The sequence below is a fragment of the Podarcis gaigeae genome, assembly GCF_964106915.1.
Source record: "Podarcis gaigeae genome assembly, chromosome: 3".
Taxonomy (NCBI): domain Eukaryota; kingdom Metazoa; phylum Chordata; class Lepidosauria; order Squamata; family Lacertidae; genus Podarcis; species Podarcis gaigeae.
Window position 1 is genome coordinate 37,202,526 of NC_139680.1, and position 26,536 is coordinate 37,229,061.

The 26,536-nt window shown below is 45.3% G+C and overlaps 1 protein-coding gene across 4 annotated transcripts in view; it reads right to left on the reverse strand.

Moving 5' to 3' along the window:
• B3GAT2 (beta-1,3-glucuronyltransferase 2) overlaps positions 1-26,536 on the reverse strand; it is a 154,575-nt gene that overhangs the window by 6,277 nt on the left and 121,762 nt on the right. The window contains exon 1 of one of the 4 annotated variants that reach the window (XM_083730745.1): positions 20,543-22,196. The exons of 2 other annotated variants lie outside the window; for them this stretch is intronic. In XM_083730745.1, coding sequence (XP_083586871.1) covers positions 20,543-21,190 — 648 coding nt within the window. In that variant the 5' untranslated portion in view covers positions 21,191-22,196. Of the gene's footprint in view, positions 1-20,290; positions 20,310-20,542; positions 22,197-26,536 lie in introns of those variants that run through there. One more of the 4 variants, XM_083730748.1, reaches the window with a different exon arrangement.

Below are 26,536 nucleotides of genomic sequence, written 5' to 3' on the forward strand. Positions count from 1 at the left end.
AGAAAGTAGTTGGTGTCTCCAGGTCTGATCCAAGACACTTTGGCATCTGGGGCAAACCACAAAATGGTGCCCCCAACCATAGAAGAAAAAGGGGAGCAAAAATCTACATCAGGAACAAGAGGGGGAATACAGATCTACATTAGGAACATGGGAGGGGAGAACATCAGATCAAACTCACCCAGTGGTTGAAGTGGGAATCAAACTCCATCACAGAGGGGAAAGAGCCTCACTCTGAATCACACAGGGGGTTGCAAAGCCTGGGAGACACCAGAGGGCAGCCCCCACCATTTCCTCCCTAGGGGTGGGAGGAGACCGGCAGTGACTCCTATTTGTCAAGAGGTCCCTGTAGAGGCAGAATTGTGGGGGCTACTGAGGAGGCAGCAGATTTGGCCTCCAAGGAGGGCACAGTGGTGGCAGTGCGCAATGCATTCCTTGGAAGCTGGATCAGCAGACCCCATGGATTCTGCTGTCCAAGGCAGTCATCTTACTTTGCCACATGGGTGGGCTGGCCCTGGGTGTCTCTGTCCTTGATCTATGGCCAGATTAAGGCACTCTGAGGCCCTAATCTATGTCAAGTTTAAGATGCCTTGCAATGTTTAATAAAAGTGCATTAGCCTAACAGAAAGGGCAATAATAAAGTTTTATATTCACGCATACATTGGTACACAGGCAAGGTTGCAACTAAAAATTACCAAAACCACTAAAACATATTATCCTCTTGCTATTTTCTTTAAATTGGTTTCAAGCCCATCCATCAAAAGAATAAAGGATTCTCTTGGAGAACGGTTTTCATCAGCATCAGGTGCATCAGTTATCACTGACTTTTTCTTTATTCACACACTTGCAGTCTACACCAGGCAGGTATTATTTTGCTTGGAGTTCAGTCTCATCAAAACTTTATTAGGTTTCTTTTAAGAAGTGGAGGAGCAATGTGTAAAGCTCTGCACATCTGTACTGAGGGCTATCTTTGAATCCTGTGGGGCCTTGCTAGTTTTGCAGAACTGATCTAATAAATGATTCCAAAAGCTTGAGCCTGAACACAAACACTAAATCCTCCATTTCCCCCGAAGAATAGCATCTTCTCTCCCCGTATCACCTTTTTCATTGTCACTAGTATGAACACAAGCAAGGGCATCAATAATTGAATCGTAACTCTCAGCTATGGCTGAAATAGCCCTTGCATGTGCTAGCATGCTGAGAGATATTTCGGTACTGTGGAATCAGGACCCAAGAATGATCTGAGTACTGCCCAGTGTTTTATACAGTCGGAGTTAGAAACTCAGATATGTAAGCTGGGTGCCAAATGGAGCCTTAAATCTAGGTTATGTTCGCCAAAACAGAATCTCTATTCACCCGGGGATTGATCCTTGGGATCCCTTCCAATGCTACAATTCCACGATTCTATGATCTCAACTACTTTGCTTGACTATAGCTTGCTCTTACAACAATTCACTTGTCCCAGTATGCAAGGAGGAGAAACACACACAGTGGAAATTGAAACAGTATGAACTATGGTCTAAGGCAGAGATTTTAAAACTGTGATTGCTAGCCTGGCACCTAGAAATCCCCACGTAGTTGCAATTGGATCCATGTCAGTAGCAAAACAAGACTAGCACCTAGCTAATTTCTAACACTGGTTGGAAAATGTATACTGTAAAAAAAATGGTTTCAAGTCATCAGCTGGACCCAGACCCATTTAGCTTTGGCAAGTTGGTGACCTCATGTGCCTACAGACCGACAGGTGGAGCACAGAGGTCTTAGGTCAAAGGCTATACATGGGATGGGGCTTTCAGGGCATAGAGTCAAAGTTTGCCCCCCTTACAATTTTGGTCATTGAGAATCCTCCCTATATGACTATACTTACTGCAATTATTTTAGAACAAGAGGCAAACTGCTTTTGATTTCATTCTTGCTGCCATGCTTGTGAAGGAGTGGAGAGCCTATGACCCGAAGGTTGCCCTGGCATGTTCCCACAGTGCTAAACTATGGTTTAGCATTACATCTGAGCACAGCCACTATAGCAGGAAGAAATGTTGGTGGCGACTTTTATATAGCTATAGATACCTATACCAAAGGCTAAAAGGGGTAAAATCTGCAACACTTTGCTTCCTACCTATATATCTAGTATGCTGTCGATAGATTCTCAATTATATGTAGATGAATTTCAACTGAAGCTTTCATCAAAACGTATTGAATGTGGGAAGGCAACAGTAACTTCTCATGTTTCCCCCCCTGCAACAATGACTGTCACGAGACAGTTATCCCATAAATGTTAATTTAGGTGTGTTAAAGATGAACAAATTTTGGCACTGGGTATGCCTTTCCCCTTTATGTTAGGTAATAAAAATAGAATTCCATTTGTGTTTAAATTTGAATTGTAGGCGCTGTACACTGTAGAACTATTGTTGCCATGAGGGGCATCATAAAAGATTACAGCATCCTTCACTCTACCTCTTGCACTCAATAAAATGCCAGAATTCAAGCATCCATGCAAACCTCTCTCATATATTATTTAGCTTTCCTCTTAAACTAATCTAGTGCAGTTGCCCTGATATAGCCTGAGAAAACAAAGCCAAAAATTTAAAATACTGAGATAGCTGAAGAACTACCCAAGAGCTGGCATGCCTTGCGAGTCCCTTCCCCCCAAGATCTCTTCAAACAGCAGGCTGTCCTGCCCCATTACAAACAGCTTCTGAAACTACACCCCCCCCCCCGCACACCAATCTTAAAGTGAGTGTGCCATGTGGCATGAAGGTCTGGCGTTTGACAGAAGCTAACCAAAAGCGCTCTTGAGCGCATGAAATATCTGCACAGTTCTTTGGATCCTGATCTATAACATACTAAATAGTTTAGATACATAGAAAAATAATCACATGTGAAACCAACACTGGGCATCATCTCTCCAAAATGCATACATTTCAATACTGCAAGGGGCAAAAGAAAATTGCCTGTGTCTATAATGCTACATTCCCCCTTTCCTCTTCATTCTAAGGCAGACAACTCTATCCAGCTGTTTGGCATTACAGCCTTACCATGATTCAGATACACTGATGCATTTAAAGTCAGCACATGGACTCATTCAGAGAAGAAGCAATATAGTATGATATCAACCATGCCTTAATGCAGCTGTAAGGGACCTTTGGCGCTCCAGCATTTGTTGAATTACAAATCTCATCATCCCTGGCCTTTGGCCATGCCTGCTGCAGCTGATGCAAATTGCAGTTCAGCAACATCTAGGCAGTGTTTCACAAACTTGGGTCTCCAGCTGTTGGGTTTTTTTTTTTTGGACTCCAACTCCCATCACCCCTAGCTAGCAAGACCAGTGGTCAGGGATGATGGAAAATGTAGTCTGAAAGCAGCTGGAGACCCATGTTTGGGAACACTGCTCTAGGGGACTAAAGGTTTCCTGCACCTACATTAATGGGTCTTTATTTCTACTATTGTTATATTTAGAGCCTGCCCTTCACTAGAAGCAGGTTACAACCATAGAAAGCACAGCATAAAAACACAGTTTAAAACAAATGACAACCACAGCCAAAGCAGGTCCTAAAATATATACTGCAAGTATCAAAGGCCAGCATCAAGAGGTACATTTTCTGCATGTTATAAAAACAGTACAGTGAACATGCCAGACATGGCTCTGTAGATAAGGTGTGCCACAGAGAATGCCCACTCCTGGGTCACCACTTCCCCAAGCTCTGAGGGTGGTGGAACTACAAGAGGGGCACCCTCTGCTGAGCTGAACCCCCAAGAAAATCTGTTCTGCCACATCATCAGCTCTCTACAGCAAAACTGTGGCCCTCCAGAGGATATTGGAGTCCAACTCTTATCAGGTCCAGCCAGCATGGTCAATGATAATAGCACCTGTAGTCCAACAATATCTGGAGGACCACAGTTCCTCACTTCTGAAGTGTTGCGTGTATGCATGCGCACACAGGGTGACACAAAACCTTGAACCAAAAAGCTATCCATCCTTGGCAGCATGCCTTCGCTTAGCAGATCAGTGGACAATGCACCTTCACTGGTCCTTCTGCTGAATCCCTACCACATTCCAAATGGCAGTGTTAGAAGCAACGAAGGTGCATAACATTATATGTTGCCATTTTCTTTTCACCACATTGTCATTAAATAAAGACCAACATCATTAGACCTGAATTCAATGCAGGCCTCCCTCTACATTGAGTTGTACAGCTTCATCTGCAATGCCATCTGAATCAGGAGAGGCTGTGCTGCTTAGGTGAAGTCATGGGATGGATGAGGACAAATAAACTGAGTGAATCCTCACAAGATTGAGATCCCGTGGATGAATGGTTCCCCATTGCAAGAATGGGTTGTGTACCAACTCTGGTTGGGATGCATACCCTCAGAGTCAGCAAGCACAAATTTTGGGGCTACTTTTTGATCCATTGCTGCCAGGAGTGGCCCAGATGACTTCATTGACTCAGAGCAACTCTTACCAACTTCGGTTGGAGAGCTAACTACAATAATTCTATGGCCATTCCTGGCCAGGGACAGCCTTGCCACAGGCGTCCACACACCAATAATCACACAGTTGTCTTAGTCTTGTTACTGAGAAACAATGTGCAGAGCTCAGTGGGGTGGGGAGGCCAGTCAAGCAGAAGAGTCTCTGAGGTGTACTTGCCTGGAGGCAGAGTCAGCAACTGAAGTCAGGTCCAATCCTAGGGTCAGGCAAACAGTAATCCGCATGGTCAGATGGTCCAGGGGTCAGGGAATCCAATGATCATGGGGTTAAGGGTCAAAATGAGCAGGAAGCAGCAAGGTAAAGCCAGAAACTACAAGCATTACCAGCATTTGACTGCTGCTGGAAGCTCTGCTTAAGAAGGCTGAAGCCAGCTGGTTCTCATTAGTGCCTTCTCTTCTGTGTACCTGAAAGCTGATCAGCTGCAGGTGGGCTCACTCCACCTTCTCCCTCTTCAGGCTGCTGTTCAGCAGGTGAAGCTGATTCCTCGCCCATGACAGCAGTTAAGTAGTGTAATGTGCTCTGTGCAAGATGAGTCTCATACCTGGCTGCAGCTAGTGCAGACTGCAGCTGCTGGGGTGTTTGACAAGACACTCAGTTTTGCACATATTACACAAGCACTGAAATATTGGCCTATAGTTTATTGGCCTATAGTTTGGTTTTTTTAACATTTAGATCCCACCTATCCTCCAAGGTGCTCAATGTGGCAGATGAGGTTCTCCCACTCCACAATTTATCCTCACAACAACCCTGCGAGGTAGCTACCGAGGCAAGTTCAGGGTTTTGTTGTAAACAACTCAGGTCCAGGATACCTAGTAAACTACTCTTCCCAAGCTTGTCTGGGTACATGTAAAATCTTCCACCCACGTGGCTCATTAGGATGATGCCCTATTTACACACCACGAAACAGGGATGCTTTGGGAAGTCTGTTATTTCATGGTACATAAACATTAAGCCATGCAGGTAGAGGTCTTTAGATATAGCCAAACTGCCAGGCAAGCAACTGAGGAGGCAATGGTACCCACATGATCAAAGGTACACATGCAGGGGTTGAGATAAGAGGGCCAGAGTATCTTTCCCTCTCTGCCATGCAAGGTTTATGTAGCGCAAGCATGCATACAAATCCACCTGATATCTTTGCGTGAGCATATGCTTTATAAAGCCTACTTTTTCCACATTGCCATTAGCTTCCCAATATTGTAGCAGTCCACACACAGTGATACACAAAAAAATATAAACGACTTCGGAGGACACAAAAGTCTACAGGAAATCCTGAGCCTTTGCAAAACATTTCCCTCCAGATTTCACTAAAAAGCTCCGGAATAGTACTTGGTAATCTGCTGTGCTGTTCATACTCCCTTCTGCAGATTGCTTGCAAGGCCTTGTCACTCCAGCCCTGTGGGAGCTGATATTATACACTCTGGCACTGATTCAGAAAAGCACAAGTGCAGCAGAAGGCTTCGTGCCTTCTGCTAGGCTGCTCCAGTTTCCAGCAGAGTTACTGGGCTGGAGAGCAGAAGGGCCTCTTGATCTTAATCAGCTATCCAGTGGGGAGCATTCAAGCAGGGGAAGGGGAGGCACTCAACCCCACACATTTTCTTTTCCGTGTTCCAATGTGATCAACTGATCAACAATGTCACAAAATAGCAGCAGAGAAAGGGCAAAGTCAGACACCCAGTGGTGGCCCAAGGGGCAGAGCTTGCCGTCCACTGAAGCCATGAACTCTTTTCAGGGATAACCTTCATATATATATGCCAATCTACACCTGAGTTGCACAAGATCACCAGAGGTTCTAATAGCCTGTTTTGAAAGAAGAAAGGGAAAGTCATTTGCTTTTGCTATCAACTGCTTGGGAGTTTAATGAAACAACCTATTAATGATATACTACAAGTCATCAAATGATCCACCAGGCAAGCCAAATCTTCCTATGTCTGAAGCAAACAAAAATATGGACTGAATCCTGCCCCCATCCTCTCTTGCACCACTGCTCCAAGCTCGGGGAGTTTCCTTTCGGCAGTGCAGGGCAGCTGTGCCCCACTAATGTAGATGGAGTCCAACTCCCATTAGTCCCACTTGGCATGGTCAATGGTCTGGGACAATGGAGCATGGAGTGCAAAAACATCGGGAGGGCCACAGGTTCACCACCCCTGCCTGTGAAGAAGGGACATAGCTCAGTTGTAGAGCATATTCTTGGTGCACAAGAGATCCTAAGCTCAAACTCAGGCATCTTCAAGTAGGGCTGGGAAGAGCCAATCCAAAACCAGAGATCCGCTGCTTCTCAGTGTAGACCATGGGTAGGAAACCTGTGGCCCGCCAGATGTTCCTGGACTACAACTCCCATCATTCCTGGCCAGGCTGGAGGGCAACAGGTTAGGTACCCTTGGTGTTGACAATACTATTAGCCATCTTCCTGTTAGCAGAGAGCTGCACCCATGGGACAATAGGACACATTTGCAGGTTCCTGTAACAGCTAACCAGATCAGGCCCCTTCACACCTAAGTTATTTGAGACTCCAGTATTTTAGGTTGTGTAGAATTACTTTTATGTGACATTCTACATAGAGATGGAATTAAAAAGGCATTGCCTTCACTGTTACAAGTTTTCCATTAGGAATTATACAATTGGCAGTCAAAAGGAGTTGTCGACAGCCTCAATATAGCTATCTCCCACTCCAAGCAAAGGGTGAAGAAAATCCAATAGCATGAATGACCTCTTGTTGCACGAAGTAATAAAACAGCCTACAGTAAAAACGAAGGAGAGGTTATAATAGCTCCGTACAGAAACCTCAGTAATGATGATCAAATAAAGAGGGCAGCCTTTGATTCTTCCACTAGTTTGTTCTGAAAATTAACATTTTCTTAAGAAAGTTAACTGATGCTTAAAGGCTGAAGGAAGCGGGAATAATGAAATGGGCATTGCTGGCCTTTACAAAAGCATCAGCAGTTCAATGGTCCATACATGGGAAGAAGAAAAATGGCTAGTTCTTATCTGTATAGCTTAAGAAATGTACATAAATTACATTTTAGTGCTCAATTTAGAAAATAAAAACTGAGAATAACTTAATAAATATTACCCATCAATTCCAAAAGCTATGAATTGTTGCATGTATTCTGCTGGAACATTGCTGGAACATTGCTTTCTAACCTACCTTTAACAATCACTGCCCTGTATGAGAAAAGATTTATCCTGTAGGAACCATGGGGTTTTTACAGGCTTCCTGGGGGTTCTGTAGTTGCAAACTGCATTTTCGTGGTCCAAATGTTTTCCCTCATGAGAGTAAAAAGCAGCTGGGGGGGATTTTGAGTAGGGATGTCTTGACATGAAAGGGTCAAGCAGCCCCCCCCACTCATACCAGTCCTCCACTCAGCACTGAAGCCTCCCAGTTTGCTTGCTTTTAAAGTTGTGCTAAAGTGAGGAGCAACAGCACTTAATATCTAAGTTTTCCCCTTACTGTCACGTAAAAGATTCTAACTGGAAAACCACCATTTACTACAAAATGGGTGGGTACCATGACACTTTGTTCAACATCTGAAGTAATAAACCTAAATATAATCCCCATCAATGGACATCTGTGGTTTTGAATTAGAAATAACAGGTTGCCAGTATTTATTTCCACCAATTGGTTCTTTTCTTCTTTTTTAAAAAATTAAAACATTATAGTATAATTGCGTAGTTTAAACAATTTGCCAATCCTCTTCTCAAAAAAGCAAATTCAACTTATGCAAGATTATTTACAGATGGAAAGGCAGAGACAGAAAACTCAAACTGGCACTAACCATTGCCATGGCAACCATTCAACAGTGGTCCAGAAACTGATTATTAGTATAGCAACCTACAGGGGGTGGAGAGGAGGGAGAATGTGACAAGCAACAGTATTAATTTTGGAGGGATCAGGTATAACCATCTTTGGAACAGCTCTAATAACCACTTTCTCTTTAACCTACACAATATATTTCTATCAACTATATAAGGCATGAACACATTTGAAAAGCACAAGCTGATAAATCCTACAAACTGGTCTCATAACTTTTTTTTTTAAGTATAATCATACCACTAGCCCATAGAATTCCATTTCATAACACCTTTACCACAAAGGTAAATGCTAAACGTATACAATATTGTAGTACAGAAGTACAGATGATCATCATTACTAGCAGTTGCTTCACGGGGTGAGGATTCAGATCAGGAAAACTGCGGGGTAAGAGTTTTAACACCTCCTGCCTCCCTGCATGGCCTGACCAAATTTGTAGTACCTTCCACCCCTCACCTGTATTTGCATTTCCTTCTCCCAATAGCAGATTTGATTTTAGCTCTTTTTAACAGCAGGCACTTTAGCCACAGTCGTTCTGGTGGGAAGAAATCAAGGGGACAGGCCCTCTTTTCATGAGCCCAATTTTTCTCAGGCTTGAGCTTCCTACTTCCATTTAACAGCTTGCAGGTTGCTTCGGGAATAATGTGACGATCTGACCAGGATCATAATCTGTTTACATTCAGGAATGTATTCTGACAAACAACACTGTTGCGTGTCAGTTGGAATGGATCTCCATTGCCCATTTTAACTCAGGTAGATTATTAAAGATATTGGACATATCTCATGTAAAATTTAGGGCTGTTGGTTCATGTGGAAGGAGATATACCTTAAACTGAACAGCAGGTGTGAGATATTCAGTGATGGAAGCAAACTCTGCTCCCGGCCAGCTTTGATTCTTAACTAAGATACGTACAGCCTGCCCACACACTTCAATAAGCTTGGCCCCTTTATTATTGGCTCCCACCACCACCAGCAGCATCAGGTGTCCAGCATTTTAACAACAGCATTTGTTTGCCACTTTGTCTTCTTTATTCAAGTCTTTAAATTAATATTGAAATCAAAATGGATAGAAAACAAAGGGTGGCTTCCAAATTTATTTATGTCTGTCTTCACCCATTGCTTGGTGTCCAGCATGCAGCCTGAACCCTGCCCTGAAGAGAACTTGGCTTTCTGAATATTGCTGTTATCAACCACACACAAAGTTTCCAGCACTCATGACTGTAGACAAAATTTTGAAAATCAGGACTTGGGACACATGGAAGAAATTATAGAATACACTAAAATATACAAAACTGTACATGTTAAGGAACGCATTGTGCAAAGGTATCGATTTGCACGAGATTCCAGTGCTCTGCAATAAACTTATGAAAATGTGGGCTGCAATGCTGTAAATACACTGGACTCAAAGCATGTGATAAGACTCTACCTGGGGAAAAACAAACTTGCAACGCGCAATACTCAAACTCTAGTTAGTTCTACGCAAAATTTAGCATGCAAAGTAGGTTTGCTTGGCAAGAAGTTAATCTTATTCAGTTTGATAACTGTAGCGTTTTTCATGCACGGCTACAAAGCAGGGGCGCCGACTTATAAAAAATATTGGGGGGGCCCATAACAGGGTCCTGCCCCGGGAAGTTTTCTAAGAGCCGCTCCCAGCCCGTTGCTGCTGCTGCCGCCCGCCTCGTGGCCCCCTCGCCAGCTGAGGGAGGGAGAGAGACCAAGAAGGAGAGAGATGCGTGGTGGGCAAGGCAATTGCCCGCCGCGCCTCGCCTCCCACCGCCCCTCGTGCCGGCCGCCCCCTCCCCTCCCTTCCCCGCTCGCTCGCACGCCCGCTCGCTCGCCCTCCTCACCCCAGCTCTTGGCCGTTCGCCCCAGGAACTCGCCGCTGTTGGCGGTTGTAGATGAACCTCCGCCACTCGGCCATAGACTGGCTGAAGGGCTTCTTCTCCTCTCCTTGGCCAGAGAGAGAGAGAGAGAGAGAGAGAGAGAGAGAGAGAGAGAGGCTGGAAAGAGAGAGGGAGCTTGGCAGTTCGCGGGCGGCGGTTTTTCCCCTGCTGAAACAACAGCGGCTCCTCAGAACCGCTAAGTAACTCTCCCTCAGGCGCCCGGCGGGAGAGCAGAAGAGAGGAAAAGGAAAGAGGGGCTGGGCCAGTCGCACGCACCGAGCAAAACTACTCGCGCCGCCTCTTTTACTACCATAATAATTATTTGTTTTAACTCATTACTGAATGTATTTTTAAAGGTAACTATCGTCAAACAAGGAAAATAAAAAATACCAACATAATTTTGTGATTTTACAAAGCATAATATAACTAATAATTTTCTTAAATTATTGGGGGGGGGCAGAGCCCTCCCAAACGAATTTTTGAGGGGGCTTGGGCCCCCTGAGGCCCCATGGAGTCGGCGCCTATGCTACAAAGAAAGGGCAGGACTGGGGTGTAACAATTTCTTTTAGACATCTCCTGCTGGTGTTATAACCACAAAACCTCCACTTTTGAAATGGTTCTTAAATCAGAGCTCCTTTTGGCTCAGAGAATCAGCAGCCAGAATTGCTATGGGGAGGCGGCCAGAGGGAGGGGCCCAGGACACATTAGGCATCAATTTCCTCTCATCTGCCATTAATCCAGTTCCATGAAAGAAAGTATGTCTGAATTTCTCCTACATATCACAAGCTTGGACTTTTCACACCAAAGGGAAAACCAGTACTGTACAGCTTTTGTAAACTGATCAAGATCTGGCAGAAAGAGAGAAAGGAGTGAATGGAACACTGAAAAGGAAATCATTTTCTGTAGCCAATACAAATTCTGATCAATGGCTGATGTGAAAACAAAAGGCTATCTCTCAACTTCCTTCTACCAGGGATGCAAAATGTGCTTCGCCTTCTCAAAGAAATCTACAGATTTTTTTAAAAAATTAAAAGATATAAGAACAACATAAGAAAAGATTATCTGTTTTCCTACACCTAACAATATGACAAATTCATTCCCTTCTCAGAAAGGGATTATCTATCAGTGATAGAGGAGAGATGAATAGTTGCCAAGCTCCTCAGTGCATGCATTTTAAAATGAATAGGAGCTTGTTCAGAGCAAACCTCTCCCTTGTTGCGCTGAAGATGTGTGTGTGTTTGTGTGTGCCCACACACATAAAAGAATTTAGCCATCTTGTCAGAAGAGAAGCATCTCAACATCAATTGCCTTATTTTATCTTCTCGCATTTAGCCTTGCAATTTATTTTTTTTTTTTTAATAAAATTTTTATTAGGGTTTTTTACAGAATGGAGTACAAAGACAATAAACAACCTTACTTTTATCTCAACAGAGTTTCATAACTTCTTTGGACTTCCTCACATCTCCCACTGCCATTTTCATCATCATAAATTTTTTCCATGCAATTTATCATCTAGTTTGCAAATTTTATAACCGCTTATTTAAATATAGTCCTCTGAAAATTTGTTTCTCTTAGTCTCGCTTTACATCCCATTCCAATCCGATTTTGTGGTGGCCAATTATTTATGATCAAACATCCTACTTAACTTTCCACCAAATCACAATATTTTTGTAAATAAGTCTTAAATTTCCTCCAATCTTCTTCAACCCTCTCTTCTCCCAGGTCTCGAATTCTGCCAGTCATCTCTGCCAGTTGCATATAGTCCATCAGCTGCATCTGCCATTCTTCCAGCGTGGGTAGATCTTGAGTTTTCCACTTCTTAGCAATAAGTATCCTTGCTGCTGCTGTTGCGTACAAAAAGAATGTTCGATCCTTCTTTGGCACCATCTGGCCGACAATGCCCAAGAGGAAGGCCTCTGGTTTCTTAAGGAAGGTATACTTAAATACCTTTTTCAGCTCATTATATATCATTTCCCAGAAGGCCTTCACCCTGGGACAAGTCCACCAGAGGTGAAAGAATGTTCCTTCATTTTCCTTACATTTCCAACATTTATTGTCTGGCACATGGCATATTTTGGCAAGTTTAACTGGGGTCATGTACCACCTATATATCATTTTCATTACATTTTCCTTCAGAGCATTACATGCCGTGAAGTTCATCCCCGTGGTCCACAACCTTTCCCAATCCTCAAACATAATATTATGCCCAATATCCTGTGCCCACTTTATCATGGCCGACTTAACCATTTCATCTTGTGTATTCCATTTCAACAGCAAGTTATACATTCTTGAGAGTACTTTAGTCTTAGGTTCTAACAATTCTGTTTCCAACTTCGATTTCTCCACCTGGAATCCTAACTTTTTATCATTTTTAAAAATTTCTTGGATCTGAGCGTAGTGTAACCAGTCTCGCACTTTGTCTTTCATTTTTTCCAAACTCTGCAATTTCCAATTATTGCCCTCTTTCTCTATTATTTCCCAATATTTCGGCCATTTGGCCTCCATATTGGGTCTTTTTCGGGCCTTGGCCTCCAGAGGTGATAGCCATCTTGGAGTTTTATTTTCCAATAGATCTTTGTATTTTGTCCAGACATTAAACACTGCTTTCCTGACGATATGATTCTTAAAGGCCTTATTGATCTTAACTTTATCATACCATAAGTATGCATGCCAACCAAATGCATTGTTAAAACCTTCCAGATCTAAGACATCAGTGTCTTCTAGAAGTAGCCAGTCTTTTAGCCAGCAGAAAGCTGCGGCTTCATAGTACAGCCTTAAGTCTGGCAGGGCAAAGCCCCCTCTTTCTTTCGCATCAGTTAGTATCTTGAACTTAATTCTGGGCTTTTTGCCCTGCCAGACAAATTTAGAAATATCTCTCTGCCACTTCCGGAAACACTCCGTTTTGTCTACAATCTGCAATGTTTGAAACAAAAACAACATCTTTGGCAATACATTCATCTTGATAGCAGCAATTCGGCCTAACAAAGAGAGCTTCAAATTTGTCCAGCTGTCCAAGTCTCTCTTAATTTCAGACCAACATTTATCATAGTTATCCTTAAAGAGACATAAATTTTTTGCTGTTATATTTACCCCTAGGTACTTCACCCTTTTTACCAAATTTAATTCTGTTTCTCTCTGAAACCGTTCCAACTCTGTATCTGTCAAGTTTTTTCCCAACACCTTAGTTTTCTGTTTATTTAGTTTGAAACCCGCCACCCGACCAAAGTCCTGAATCAATTGTAACACTCTTTTTGTGCTAGATTCTGGCTCTTGCAATGTCAAGACAAGGTCATCTGCAAAAGCTTTAAGTTTATATTGTTTCGCTCCGATCTGAATCCCTTGCACCAACCGGTCCCCTCTAATCAAGTTCAAGAGTACCTCCAGGACAGAAATAAACAGCAAGAGGGAAATCGGGCAGCCTTGTCGTGTCCCTTTTTCAATCTTAAACTCTTCTGTAACCACATTGTTAACTATCAGTTTTGCCTTTTGTTCTGAGTAAATCGCATCAATCCCATTTTCAAAACCCCGCCCCACTCCCATTTCTTTTAAATTCCCCTTCATAAATTTCCAAGAGATGTTATCGAAGGCCTTCTCCGCGTCTATAAAAATTAAAACTGCTTTAGTATTAATATTTGTTTGCAAAAGTTCCAAAATGTCAATAATGTTCCTTGTATTAGCAAACAAGTGTCTTCCTGGGAGAAAGCCTGCCTGATCTTTATGAATTATCTCATTTAAAACTCTTTTGAGTCTTCCTGCCAAAACATCAGCAAATATTTTATAATCCACATTTAAAAGGGAAATGGGACGGTAGTTCTTAAGTTGTGTCTTTTCAGTTTCTGATTTTGGGATCAATGTGATGAAAGCTTCCTTCCACGATTCAGGCGCCTTCTTTCCCTCCATAATTTCATTGCTGACCTCCATCAGTGGTTGAATCAAATAGTCACTTAATGTCTTATAGTACTTGGAGGTCAAGCCATCTGGCCCTGGAGACTTGCCCAGCTTCATATTCTGAATGGCATGTTCTATCTCTAATCGTGTTATTTTACTATTCAGGAGTGATCTATTTTCTTGTGATAGTTTTTTAAGTCCATTTTTCTCCAAAAATTTTGCAATCTCTTCCTCATTTTGTGGCCCTTGAGTATATAATTTCTTAAAATATTTCTGGAAACATTTTCTAATTTCCACCGGGTTCTGAATATATCTTCCTTCTATTTCCAAATTTGTTACTATGTTCAACTTTTGTCTCTTCTTCAACTGCCAAGCCAGCAGTTTCCCACATTTATTAGCCGATTCAAATGTTTTTTGTTTCATTAATTTAATCTTCCATTCTATTTCCTGATTTATCAGTTTGGAATATTGTGCCTGATGAAGTTTAATTTCTCTCAAGATCGGCTGTGACTTCGGGTTTACTCTTAGTTTCTTCTCTAATTCTTTAATTTTCCCCAAAATCTTATCTTTTTTCTCATTTTGTAGTCTTTTCTTTATGGCGTTCTGTTGTATCAAGAACCCTCTCATCACAGCTTTGCTTGCGTCCCAGATTGTTCTTTTTTCCACTGCAGTGTTCAAATTTATCTCAAAATAGTCCTTTATTGTTTTTTTGGCCTTCTTAATAATCTCCTGATCTCTAAACAAGTTGTCATTCATCTTCCATCTAAAGGAGCCGGTTGGTAATAATGTCATGTCCATTTTCAACGCGTTATGATCGGAGCAGGTCTTTGGGCAGATTTCCACTTTCCTAACCTTAGGAGCCAGACCTCTAGAAATCCATATTTGGTCAATTCTTGTCCAAGTCAGTTGGGCTTCAGAGAAAAATGTTCCTTCTTTCCCCAAGGGGTTCTTTGTCCTCCATATGTCAATCCAGTCCATGTTGTCTGTCATTTCGAAAAAGGTCTTTGGTAGTCTGCCATCTTTAGTAACCTTTTGGCTTTGTGACCTATCCATGTTCGTTGAGACGATCCCATTCATATCTCCCATCATGATGATGTTATCGTAGTCCAGATAGTCCAGCATAATCTCATGCAACTTCTTGTAGAATTCTGATTTCCCTTCATTTGGAGCGTAGATTCCTAATATCAAAATTTTCTCTCCTTGGTGCTGTATTTCAATTGCCAAAATTCTTCCATGTTCATCTTTAAATAGAAATTTTGGTGAGAGGCTCTCCTTTGCATATATCACCACTCCTCTCTTCTTAACTAAATCCGAAGATATAAATTCTTGGCCTAACCTTTTATTTACCAATATTTTTCTGTGGGGCCTAGTCACATGTGTTTCTTGTAGACAAGTAATGTCTAGTTGCTCCTTTTTTAATATGTGAAAGATTTTCTTCCTTTTTTCCGGGCTGTTACAGCCATTTATATTCCAGCTTAAAAGTTGCAGAGACATCCTGGATGAATCTGTTTAATTTCCTTGGGATGGTGTTTTGTTCTGTGAGTCTTCAGGATTCTGTGGTGCAGGTACCTGTGGTGGTTCAGGCCCTGGGGGTAGTTCAAGTCCTTTATGAAGGTCCTCTCCGTAGGCAGTCAAAAACTTATCCCTATCTTCCAAAGTTCTGATTTTAATCTTCTTCCCTCTAAAGGTAAAGGATAATCCTTGATGAAAGTCCCACCTAAAGATGATTGAGTTGCTTCTCAGCAGTTTTACTAAGTCCAGATATTCAGATCTGAGGTCCAACAGCTGTTTAGGAATGTCCTTAAAAATCTCAATTCTTTTGTCCGAAATGTTCAGGGATCTTCCGTAGTGCAGGCCCAAAATCTTGTCCCTTTCCTCCTTTGATCTCAACGTAATCAAACAGTCTCTGGGCTTCTCTCTCTTTATGAGTCTTCCAAGTCTGAAGGCTGACACAATTTTAAAGTCTTCCTCCTCTAGACCCCAGAACTTGGAGAATTCTTTGGTCAAAAACTCAGCTAGATTGCCTTCTTCCGCTTCTGGTATCGATCTTATCCTTAAGTTAGTCTCCCTGTTCCGAAGTTCCAACATAGAGAGGTAGGTCTGGTGTTCCCCAACCTGCTTGCTGAGCGGCCTTACTTCTTTTTCCAACTCTCCCACTCTTTGGCTGGTCTCTTCGGCCAGTTTCTGATTTTCACCTGCAGCCTCCTTCAGTTGTCCGATTGCTTGTGCATTTTGTGCAACTTGCCCAGATAATTTGTTTAAAGTTTCTGTATTAAGGTCAATTTTCGCAGTTTGTTGGTCAACTTTCCTGTCCAAAGACTCCAATTTCTCAAGAATTCTCTCTAATACAGAACCAGATCCTCCTGAGGCCATCTCTTCTAGTTGTAATTCCTCAGTTTCTCCCTCCCCTGCCTGTGACAGGGAGGTAGCTTTTTCCTCCGAGGGCAGAGTAGGCACTGATGATCTGCGTGTTTGTGAGGCTGCAGTTAAGGTTATCAGAGTTGTTTGTCTAGTTCTTAATCCCTTTCTTTTTGCGCCACTCATTCCAGAGTTATCTAGCAGTCAAGGTCAAGCTGAGTTGTTCCCATGAGAAAGCAACGGCCCAGGTGGTAGCAGTCAAACAGAGGGCCGGGAAATAGAAAGTAAAACAATGTTTTTGTTATAAATCCTCAATCCTCTAGGGGGAGCATAAAATGTCCTAAGAAGAAGAGTCCATTCCAATCATACAAAATCTGAACCAATACTTAGGAATCTTCACAAAAGTAGTTTTAGCAGAGTTGGTTTTAAGTTTGCCACAATATTTCAAGTTGTGCTTACTGGAGTTCCGTAGTGCAAGAGCGTAACCATTCTGAACTCCCTCAGATTGTCTCAAAGTTTAAATACAATGTATCCAAATTTGCAGTCTGACAGTTCTACTGCTCAGGCAGTTCTGACACCTGGGCTTCTTAAGTAAAGTTGTAATCCACAAAGAAGAGGATATATAAGTCCTGATAAAAGTCCAAAAATCAGTTACTTACAGTCTTTAAGGGGATTGAAAGTAATTTCTGCGGGTGCTCAATCTGAGCTGTCAAAAGTTCTCTCTGTGCCTCCACTCCTCCTGCTCTTTGCTTTAAAAGTCAATGGCTGCGGAAGACGGACTTCCTTTTCCTCGTCACTCCGCTTTCAGCTTATTTTCAGTATTTTTAGTCCCAAAATTTAGTAAAATCCTCAGTTACTCACGGGTTGTTGCGTTTCAGAATCTTGTGTTGCAGGAAGAAAGGTCGGCGCTCACCGGCAACAGCAGCGCGGCTTCGCTCCGCTGAATGCGCATAGACCCACAGCGCCGCTGCCCCCTCTGCGATCCGGAGCCCCTTACGGGGTTCCCTCAACGTTTCGGGGGTTGCTCCTGGCGCCCGCCGGGTCCCGAGACCGCAGGCTTCCGCTGCCTGCGGTTTTCCAAAATGGGTCTCCGCTTCGCCGTAGCGGACGACCCTTTTCCAGCGGAGCTTCCCTCTCCCGGTTAGGAAAGGGCAGCCATTACCGTTCGCGCCGCCTCCGGAAGCCTTTTAGCCTTGCAATTTAACTGACAACCAGCTTTGCTGGAGAGGATCTCATTAGTACCTTGATTTTAATAAAAGCCAGCTAAATTGGGGGAGGTAGAGGGAGATGACTAACAAGTAAAATACTGAATGCAGTGTGGGTGCATCTCTTCACCAGAGGGTTACACAGCAGCGACCTCAACTGGAACATTGTGACTCTGTGCCGGTTCTTGCTACAGTTAATTCCTCCCTCTCCTGCGTAATTAGTGCTTTCATTTACAAGAGCCATTTAGGCTTTAAAGAGAACAGAGGTCTGTCTCTCAACAGCCTTTTTTGCCTCAGCACCGCTTCAGGCAACGGGACAGGATTTCAGACAACACCGCCCCCCAAAGTAAAAAAAAGCTCCACGAGCTTTCAGTTCAAAGGGAAAGCGCAGTTGAAATAATTACACGCCAAGAAGACGAAAGCCCGAACTTTCTCAGCATTAAAGAGCTATGCGAGGTCCCCCACAATTTAGTGGGAAATAAACCAAAGCAACGGAACTAAAAAAATAATAATCTCCTTTTTAGACACTTTCAATAAAGGATTTCAATGCAACTAAAGACCGCCACATAAGGAAAGGAAGCACAGCTCTTCTACTGAATGGGAAGTGCTGGTGGGGAACAGGCGGAACACCTGCCAGCAGTACATTGAAAGAGACCCAAACACATTTTGAAATCTAAACACACGTCAGCAGGGTTGAGCAGCCTTTCTGAAACGGTTCTCTCTTCAGGGACTCGATGTGCTCTGCATCTTTCCGCAGTGCCTTGGCTTTAATCTATTGATTCCTAATGCACCTAGCCTACTTGCAAAGAGAGAGGAATCACCAGTACATTGCAACACACAAGCATGTTTGGCCCCCATCTTGGGTCAGGAAAGGGTGGGGGACGTCAATGGCATTGAGTTCTGTGGAGCTGCCCTGGGCATTCTTAGGTGTGGGGGGTTATATTCTATTGAGCTTTTATTGAGTGCCTTGTAATACACACACAGCAGCTGGCAAGGCTTCCCATTCTGAATGAGTTATGGTAATTTATATCCCCTCTGCATACTTAGCCCCCTCCCTTTTCCCTTGCCAAAATTACACTCTTATTCATCACTATCCTACTTGCACTCCCCATGATGTCTCCCCCTTAAAAACCTGCCCCTGTTATCTCCCAGACCTTTTGCAAACACTTGCCAGCAGCCACCACTTAAAAAGAGAGAGAGGAAAGCTTGCCTTCAACCAAGACCCAGAAATGAAGTGCAGGAATTACTCATAGACCAGTGACATGTTACAGTGCGTTTAGTCACTATATAAATGGGCTTTTCACTTTTGAAAGAAAGAAACAAGGAGACTCTAAAGACTGAACAATTATGAGAGAATGGATAGATTATTCCGGAGGAATTTGCAGCAAGGGAATTGGCAAGGGATTGTAGTGTGTGACGAAAGTTCCTCAGCAAGGCAGGAAAAGAATCAGCTTAGGAATCAAAGACAGCAGAGCTCTCTTAGACCCTTATTAAGGCTGCTCTTTGCAGGGAGTAATCTTCCCAGGACTCTATGCAGTAGGCATGCACAGAACTGCACTGCAATAAGAGTTGTTAATATGATTTTATTGTGAGGACTTTCTGGAAGCTACTTTGGGGCTCTAAGGCAAGATAGTTTGTTTTGAAAACACCCAAATCGTGGTGTTACTGCCAAGGTTGCAGGAGGCACCTTGCAGGAATTACCTTTGACCTGCAAAAGTTTGCTGGAGTTGTGAGTGGACAGAATAACAGGTCTTGTCACTGGGTAGGTATTTTTGGATAGAATCTAGGGAAGGTTTTACACATAGCTTTTGGTCTTAATGAAGGCATACAGCTAGCCAGAAAGTAAAAACATAACCGGAAGTCAGACCTTTTATCCGGAAACTCTTCCTCCCAGTCCTAAGTAACTGAGAGGTTAGTCACCATTACCTGAGAGAGTTACTCTGCACCTGCTCAAATACATTCCCTTAATATACCTTATCAATATATCAACTCCATTTCTATGCCTCTTAGTAATCAAAACATTCTCTGGGTGGTGTACACAAATACTGATTAGCAATAAAAAAAAGTTTGAAGGGGGAAGTCCAGACCTAAAACATCCACAGCCCCCAGTGCTGGCACTACAAACAATGGTTTTAAGTTCTGGTTCAAATGAGATCCTGCTTAAAAATAGGAAAACATTTGGTTCACACACGGTGGCGAACCTACAACAAAACTTGATGGAACCCAGGATACTGCAAGCCTGGAAAAAAGTCGAGGGTGGAGAAAGCCCTCCAACCAAGTTATGTGAGCCGCAAGAGGCTCGCCATCCAGGCTGGGCTGTTTTTCTTAAGCAAGGCAGGCGTGGAAGCTGAAAACCAAACGGGGAAGGTGGTGAGTCGGAGGAGGAGTGGTGGTGCCCGCTACCTGCAGGGCTTGGCCTGCCGCCTGGTCAGCGAGGCGTGATTAGCTGAACCTGGTAGGAATAACCCCAAGTCCATGGTTAGGGAAGGGCAACACTGGGCCGCCGGCGACGCTGCAGACTGGGGGGGGGGGCTGTCGGAGGGGGGAGAGAGACGCTCAAGAAGAGCCTTTATGGCGAGGCACGCTGACTTGCAAAGTTGCGCCTCGCCGGACAAAGCGGAGCTGACTTTAAAGCAAAAACACGCGCGCGTAGAATCGGGCCTACCTGAGGCTACAACCCTGTCCCTGTATACACTTGCAAAAGGGTTCGAGCCCCCCAACTCCATGGGACGCAGAACTGAAGTAGGTCTGCTTTGTTCAAGAAGCACTTAAAAAGAGAGAGAGAGCCCGCGGCTCTGTCGCGCGCCACTTTTGCTGGCAAACTCGGCGCCCAAGCGCGCGCGCGAAAGGAGGCCCGGCGTCTCCGCGCGTCTCCCTCCCTCCCCGCTGGGCTGGCCGGACTCCCGCGCGCCACTACCTCCTGGAAGAGCTCCAGACTGTAGGTGTTGTCGTCGTCGGCGAAGAACACGACGCCCGGCTGCGGGGCAGGCAGGCGCTGGTGCCTCTGGCGGACCCAAGCCAGGCCGGCGTTGCGCTGCTCGGTGGCTCGGGGTTGCCCGGGCCGCTTGAACCTCCTGGGCGTGAGGGCGTGCAGGTGGGTGCAGGGCGGGCCCCCGCTGCGCAGGAGCCCCGCCACGAAGCGGCTGACCAGCTCGGTGCCCACGGCGGAGTCTTCCACCAGGACCCAGTGCAGGCGCGCCACCTGGCGGAACGTGTTGGCCAGGCGCGTCAGCTCGGCTTTCTGCACCGGGCGGCTGTAGGTCGGCGTGATGGTGTAGATGACGGGCAGCTCGGCCTCCCGGCGCCGCGGCGCCCCCGGATGCTGCGGCTGGGACAGGGGCTGCCGCGAGGAGGCGGGCGGCGGACGGGGCGCCCGGTGGCTGCCGCCCGTGTCCAGCATGACGATCACCAGCAGCATCCAGGGCAGCAGCACCAAGAAGCGGCTCAGCAGCAGCGACTTCATGCTGGGGCCCCGGCCGCGGCCGCCCTCCGCCTCGCCGCCCGGGGAGCCCCCGCCGCCGCCGCCGCTGCAGCCCTCACAGCAGTGGCAGCGGCAGCGGGGCATCGCGGAGCCGCCGCCGAGGCTGCTCTTGCCGGCGCCGCCGCCTCCTCCTGCGGAGAGATTCAGCCTGCGCTTCCCTCGCCATGGAGCGGGCGGCAGGGCGCACGGAGGGACGCCGGGCTTCCTGGCACACGGGAGCTCGGCGCTGCGCACCTGGAGCGGAGGAGCCGACGGGACCGCCCGCCTTGGCGCCGACACCTTGGAGGAGATCGCAGGACGGTCGCCCGGCTGCTTCGGAGGCGGCGAGGCCCCGCTTCTTCCCGCCTGGCTCCTGCGCGGAGAGGAGGAGAAGAGGCCACTGACCGACCTCCCGCGGGGAAAGGCGGAGACCGGCGGCGGGATGCTGTGCGAGAGGCGCCCCCGCAGCGGGGACCACCGACCTCCGCCAAACTCTCCGTTCTTTTTCCTGCGCTCCTTCTTCTGTCTCCGGAGAAGCGCTGCAGGGCGTGATGGGGTCGCCCCCCCTCCACGCAGCCGGCGATCCTTCTATTACTATTCTTGTTTATTTATGCCAAAGCTCCCGGTCTTTCTGCCGCTGCTTTCCTCCTTTCTTCCCTTTCAGCATCGCTTTCCTCCCGTCCGCCTCCGAAGCAGCAGCGGGACGACGGAGGGGGTGGTGGTGTTGGGGAAGGAAAGAAAGGGGTGCGCGGACGCGGGAGAGTCCCGAACTCTTCCAGTTTCCTTCTTCCCGAGCCGGGCGGCTTCTGGAAACACTCGGCTGTCCTGGCGGACGGGCAGTCGGTGGGTGCGCGGCGGGATGACTGGTGGGGGCGGTGGCGGAGAGAAGGATCCAGCCAGGAGCGAGTCTCCTCGGCGGCAGGCGGCTTCACTGGGCGCTTACGGTGGTGCTCGCGTGTCGGAGAAGAGGGGGAGGGATCCCCTCAGGGCTGATGCGGCGCAGGGGGGTGGGGTGGGAGCCGGTGAGCCTCCCTCCCTCCCTCCCTCTTTCCGAGTAGCTGCAAGGATTGCTGCCCTTGTTCTCGCTTTGCACTGCAGGGTCTCTCTCTCTCTCTCTCTCTCTCTCTCTCTCTCTCTCTCTCTCTCTCTCTCTCTGTGTGTGTGTGTGTGTGTGTGTGTGTGAAACATAAGGCAGTGAATAGGTTCACGTGCTGAAAACTCCAGAGACCTGGAAAGGGGGTGGGTTGCGCCGGGGGGGGGGAGAGGGAGAGGAGGCGGGGGCGGAATCGGGGTTGGAGTCAAGATTTAGTCACACCACCGCTTAGCAGAAGATGGGAAAAGGTTGCTGTTTGCAGCCAGCCCGCTAGCCAAACACAGCCGAAGGGAGAAGTTGCTGTGCGGCGGCTGGGTATTGTATTGGAAGAAGTCAGGCGCTGAGCCTTTGGCAGCAGCAGCACCACCAAAGCGGGTGGGGGAGAGAAGTAGAGGATATTCCTGCTGGTACTTCTTCCCCTTGGAAACTCTCTGAGGGCCACCCTGATTTTTATTTTTAAAGGGTGGTGGTCGTGTGAAGATGGAAAGCTCAGAGCCGAGAGCTCCATACTCAGGGATCTTCCTCCTTTCATCAACGCCACCGGAGTCTAAAGAAGCCTTGTGTCAACTCTTACTGTTCCGCAACTGGAGGGGAGACACAAGGCGGGTCCTAAGGCAACGCGTTTTGGCTGTCTTGAAACGGGTGGGGGGTATTTATATATCGTCGTGGTTTTTATAGTCAGGCAGGGTGGTCCTTTTGGGACCAGAACTAGACACTTGGAAGATACTACTGTAATTTTCTGGATCCATTTCAGCCTGAGTTTGGCACCGGGATTGCCTTTTCCACCTTGTAGGATGACCTTCGTTGGGAGGGTGTGATCCTGTTGATTCTTCTAGATCTCTCACCCTGAGCATCTTTTTATACAGTTGAGCATAGTATCCTTCTGGAGCAGCTGCCTCAGCTGGGTCTGGGAAGCAATGCTTTGCAATAGTTCTCAGTCTTATTTGCACAATTGACTCCAGAAAGTGGTGTTCAGAGAGCACCAAACAATGTACAGTGGTACCTCAGGTTACATACGCTTCATGTTACATATGCTTCAGGTTACAGACTCTGCTAACCCAGAAATAGTGCTTCAGGTTAAGAACTTTGCTTCGGGATGAGAACAGAAATCGTGCTCCAGTGGCGTGGCAGCAGTGGGAGGCCCCATTAGCTAAAGTGGTGCTTCAGGTTAAGAACAGTTTCAGGTTAAGTACAGACCTCCGGAATGAATTAACCTGAGGTACCACTGTAGTAGGATCTACAGGGTGGGACTTTGTAGGGTTCAATTTTACCACCGCTAGTTAATATGAGACCACTGAGTGGTAATATCTTATGGTCTGGTAACCTTTTGGTTTGATTACTGAACCACAGAATTGTAGTGTTGGAAGGAACCCTGAGGGTCATCTAGACCAACCCCCTGAAATGCAGGAATCTCAACTAGATCTAAATAGATTCATAGAATTGTAAACTGCAACACATTGTGTATGTGGGACTGCTTTTGAAGACTGTTTGGAAACTCCCGCTAATGCGGAACTGAGCAGCAGATTCATCTGAGGGTGGTCCCCTCAAATAGTTTTTTGGGGGGCTGAAGGGATCTTGGCCCCTAGGAGTTGGCTCCTATGATTTGCTTTCACAATGAGGAGTTAACAGTTCCTTAGACCCAGACATTTCAGCCCTCTTTGATGGAAGAGGCCAAGACAAGCAATGCCCCAGCACACAACTGGTCAGCAAAACCTGTGCAAGCACCTTTGTCAAAATCACCAGGCCCTCAAAACTGATGCCCATTGATCAAATATGACCCTATTGTCTGGACACCTCCTGCTATAGGTACTGCTCTAAATGTGGGTTCTTAAGTCAGGATAGATGCCATCAATTGTATCTTCAAGCGCCTTGCAGGTAATGTCACAGCATGTTACCAAAGGCTGGGTGCTGCTGTGGCTAAAGAGCTTCTGCTGAACCTATCTCGCTACATCACTGCTGTTAGTGGTCCTACAGCTCCTCTTGCTGCTCTTTTTTGGAAAAGAATGCAAGGGTAGGGCTCTGCTTTTGCTCCTGGCATGTGATTCTGCAGAACCCATGTTTGTTTTTTGATTGAGTAAGGGATAACGAGAAATGGAAAGTGCTTTGGAACTTGGTATGATATGTTTTGGAAAGGCAGACACACTATTTTGGCTGCAGGGTTTTTGCAATGATAGACTTTGCCTTTGAGCAACATACAAAAAGCATGTGTCTTGGACACACAACCCTGTACCTGCTGGATGAAAGGTGCCAAGGAAGACCAAACATTCAATAAACTCTGACTGCCTAACCCTGCTCTATGTCCGGGTCTCTCTTCATAAGGAACAAAGGCGATCAAGGTCCTATCAGCAGAAGGTGACTGCCTAGTTAGAGCACAACCAAAGTCCAAATGTTGGGTATTCAACACAGGGGCAGCCCATCCCATTTTGCCACCTGAGGTTAAAACTTAACCAATATGCAATGTGATACTAAGAATGCTCCCTGAGTTCAGTGATGGTTACATTTCTTATGATGGGCTTAGGATCACAACCTGACAGGTCAATACTAAAAAAGTAAATCTTTAATTGTGTTCAGCGGTGCTAACGCCCTAGTAAGCATGCTTAGGATTCAATCTTATACATGCTTGCTTGAGAGACAGCACCATGGAACTCAAATGGCACTTGCTTTTGAGTAGACATGCATAGGCTTGGGCTACATATAGGCACTCGTCTTATTGGAATATGTTAATTTGCATTTTGGAAGAGGACAAAGGGGATCCTTTAATTGCAAAATGGAAATATATAATCTTAAAAAGTAAAACCACACAAGTTAAGCACAATTGGTTAGTTCAACATTTTATCATTCCTATTGCTGGATCAAAATGCTGGATCATCCCTTTAAATCCTTGTTTTTATTGTTACAGGGGCAGGGCATTGCGTATATATACCATTTACTAGAGCAAGCATTATTCTAATTAATAGCATGTTTTGAAATTTGAAAAGCAAGCAACGTTTACTTCATGCTGCCCTTTTCAGGGTAATCACTCTTGCCAAAGCTTGAGATCCTGCATCCATTTAGGCAGCTTAGATCCCATTTGAGTCACTGAGATACAATCAGCACACATCTGTGCAGAATTGCAACCAAAGGCAATAGATCTTTTCCAAACAGTCCCCATATGGACAAAGCCATCCATTTTATAGAGGCACCTATCTGGGCCACACATGTCTACTTGCTACCCAGAGGGGACATATTAACCCCTGAGGGCTCAGATGCAGAAAAGGCATTAGAGTGATATAATGCAAACTGAAATATATGTGGAAACCAGAGTGACAAATGGCTATGCAGCAAACATCTAAATGAGGAAACATCTGTGCAGTAGAGAGATAATTAGAGTTAGTGTGTTCTGTAGAGAAATGGAAGGCTTGTTATGTGATTAATGAAATAACACAGTAGGGATGCAGCAAATATAAATAGTTCACTACATCCAAATCAGAGCATCTCAGACATGAAATTACAGTGGCCCATTTTGTGCTGATGCAGTTTATCTAAAGGCCAATAACCAAAATAGCATCTCTCAAATAATGGTTGAGCAGCTCACAGTCGTCCCCGCCACATTTACTGTACAATGATTATGTATAAAAATAAGACTTGCATGGGTAATTCAGCATATGAATTAAATATGCAATCAGCAAAAGCTCAAAGCCCCTCACCCACTTGCAAAGGCAAGGGTCATGGAGATGAATTAATTCAATGATGATAACCTTCAAAATACATAAATAGGGGGAAACTAAAGATGCTAAGATATAATGAATGGGATGGAGTGTGCAGTATTTAGGATTGCAAACTTTTAAAGTTTGCTGTGTTTTAGCACAGCAGTTTGACATCCAGAAAGCAAGCAGGTGAAGGATTTCCTATTGTGACCAGGAAAGCGTTACCTGCTTCACTCTATGTTTCAGGCAGCTGTTAAAGCTGAGCAGCAGGATCAGTAGAACAAAAAACCTGCAACATTTCAGGATGCAGATGTGCACACGTTAATATACGATATTTTTAGCATCTACTGCATGCTGCTTTCAGAGGCCATTTGAGAGGCTGCTTTGGGGGCAGAAGAGCATCATATAGCTGTCCAAATAAAAAAGTCACTCAAACCCTTCTGAAATCTGGAAGCTTCAGCCCAAGCAAAACAGTTCCAAGGACAGAAATCAAGAGGCTAAAAGCTTAGGTAGCTGTGGACCTCTGGAAAGTTATTTAGTAGGAAGATACATTTGATGGTATGGAACACATGGGAAACCTATGACCTTCCAGGTGTTGCTGGACTTCCAACTCCCTTCAGCCAAGGGTCAAGGGTGATGGGAGCTGTCATCCAGCAACATCTGGAGGACCAC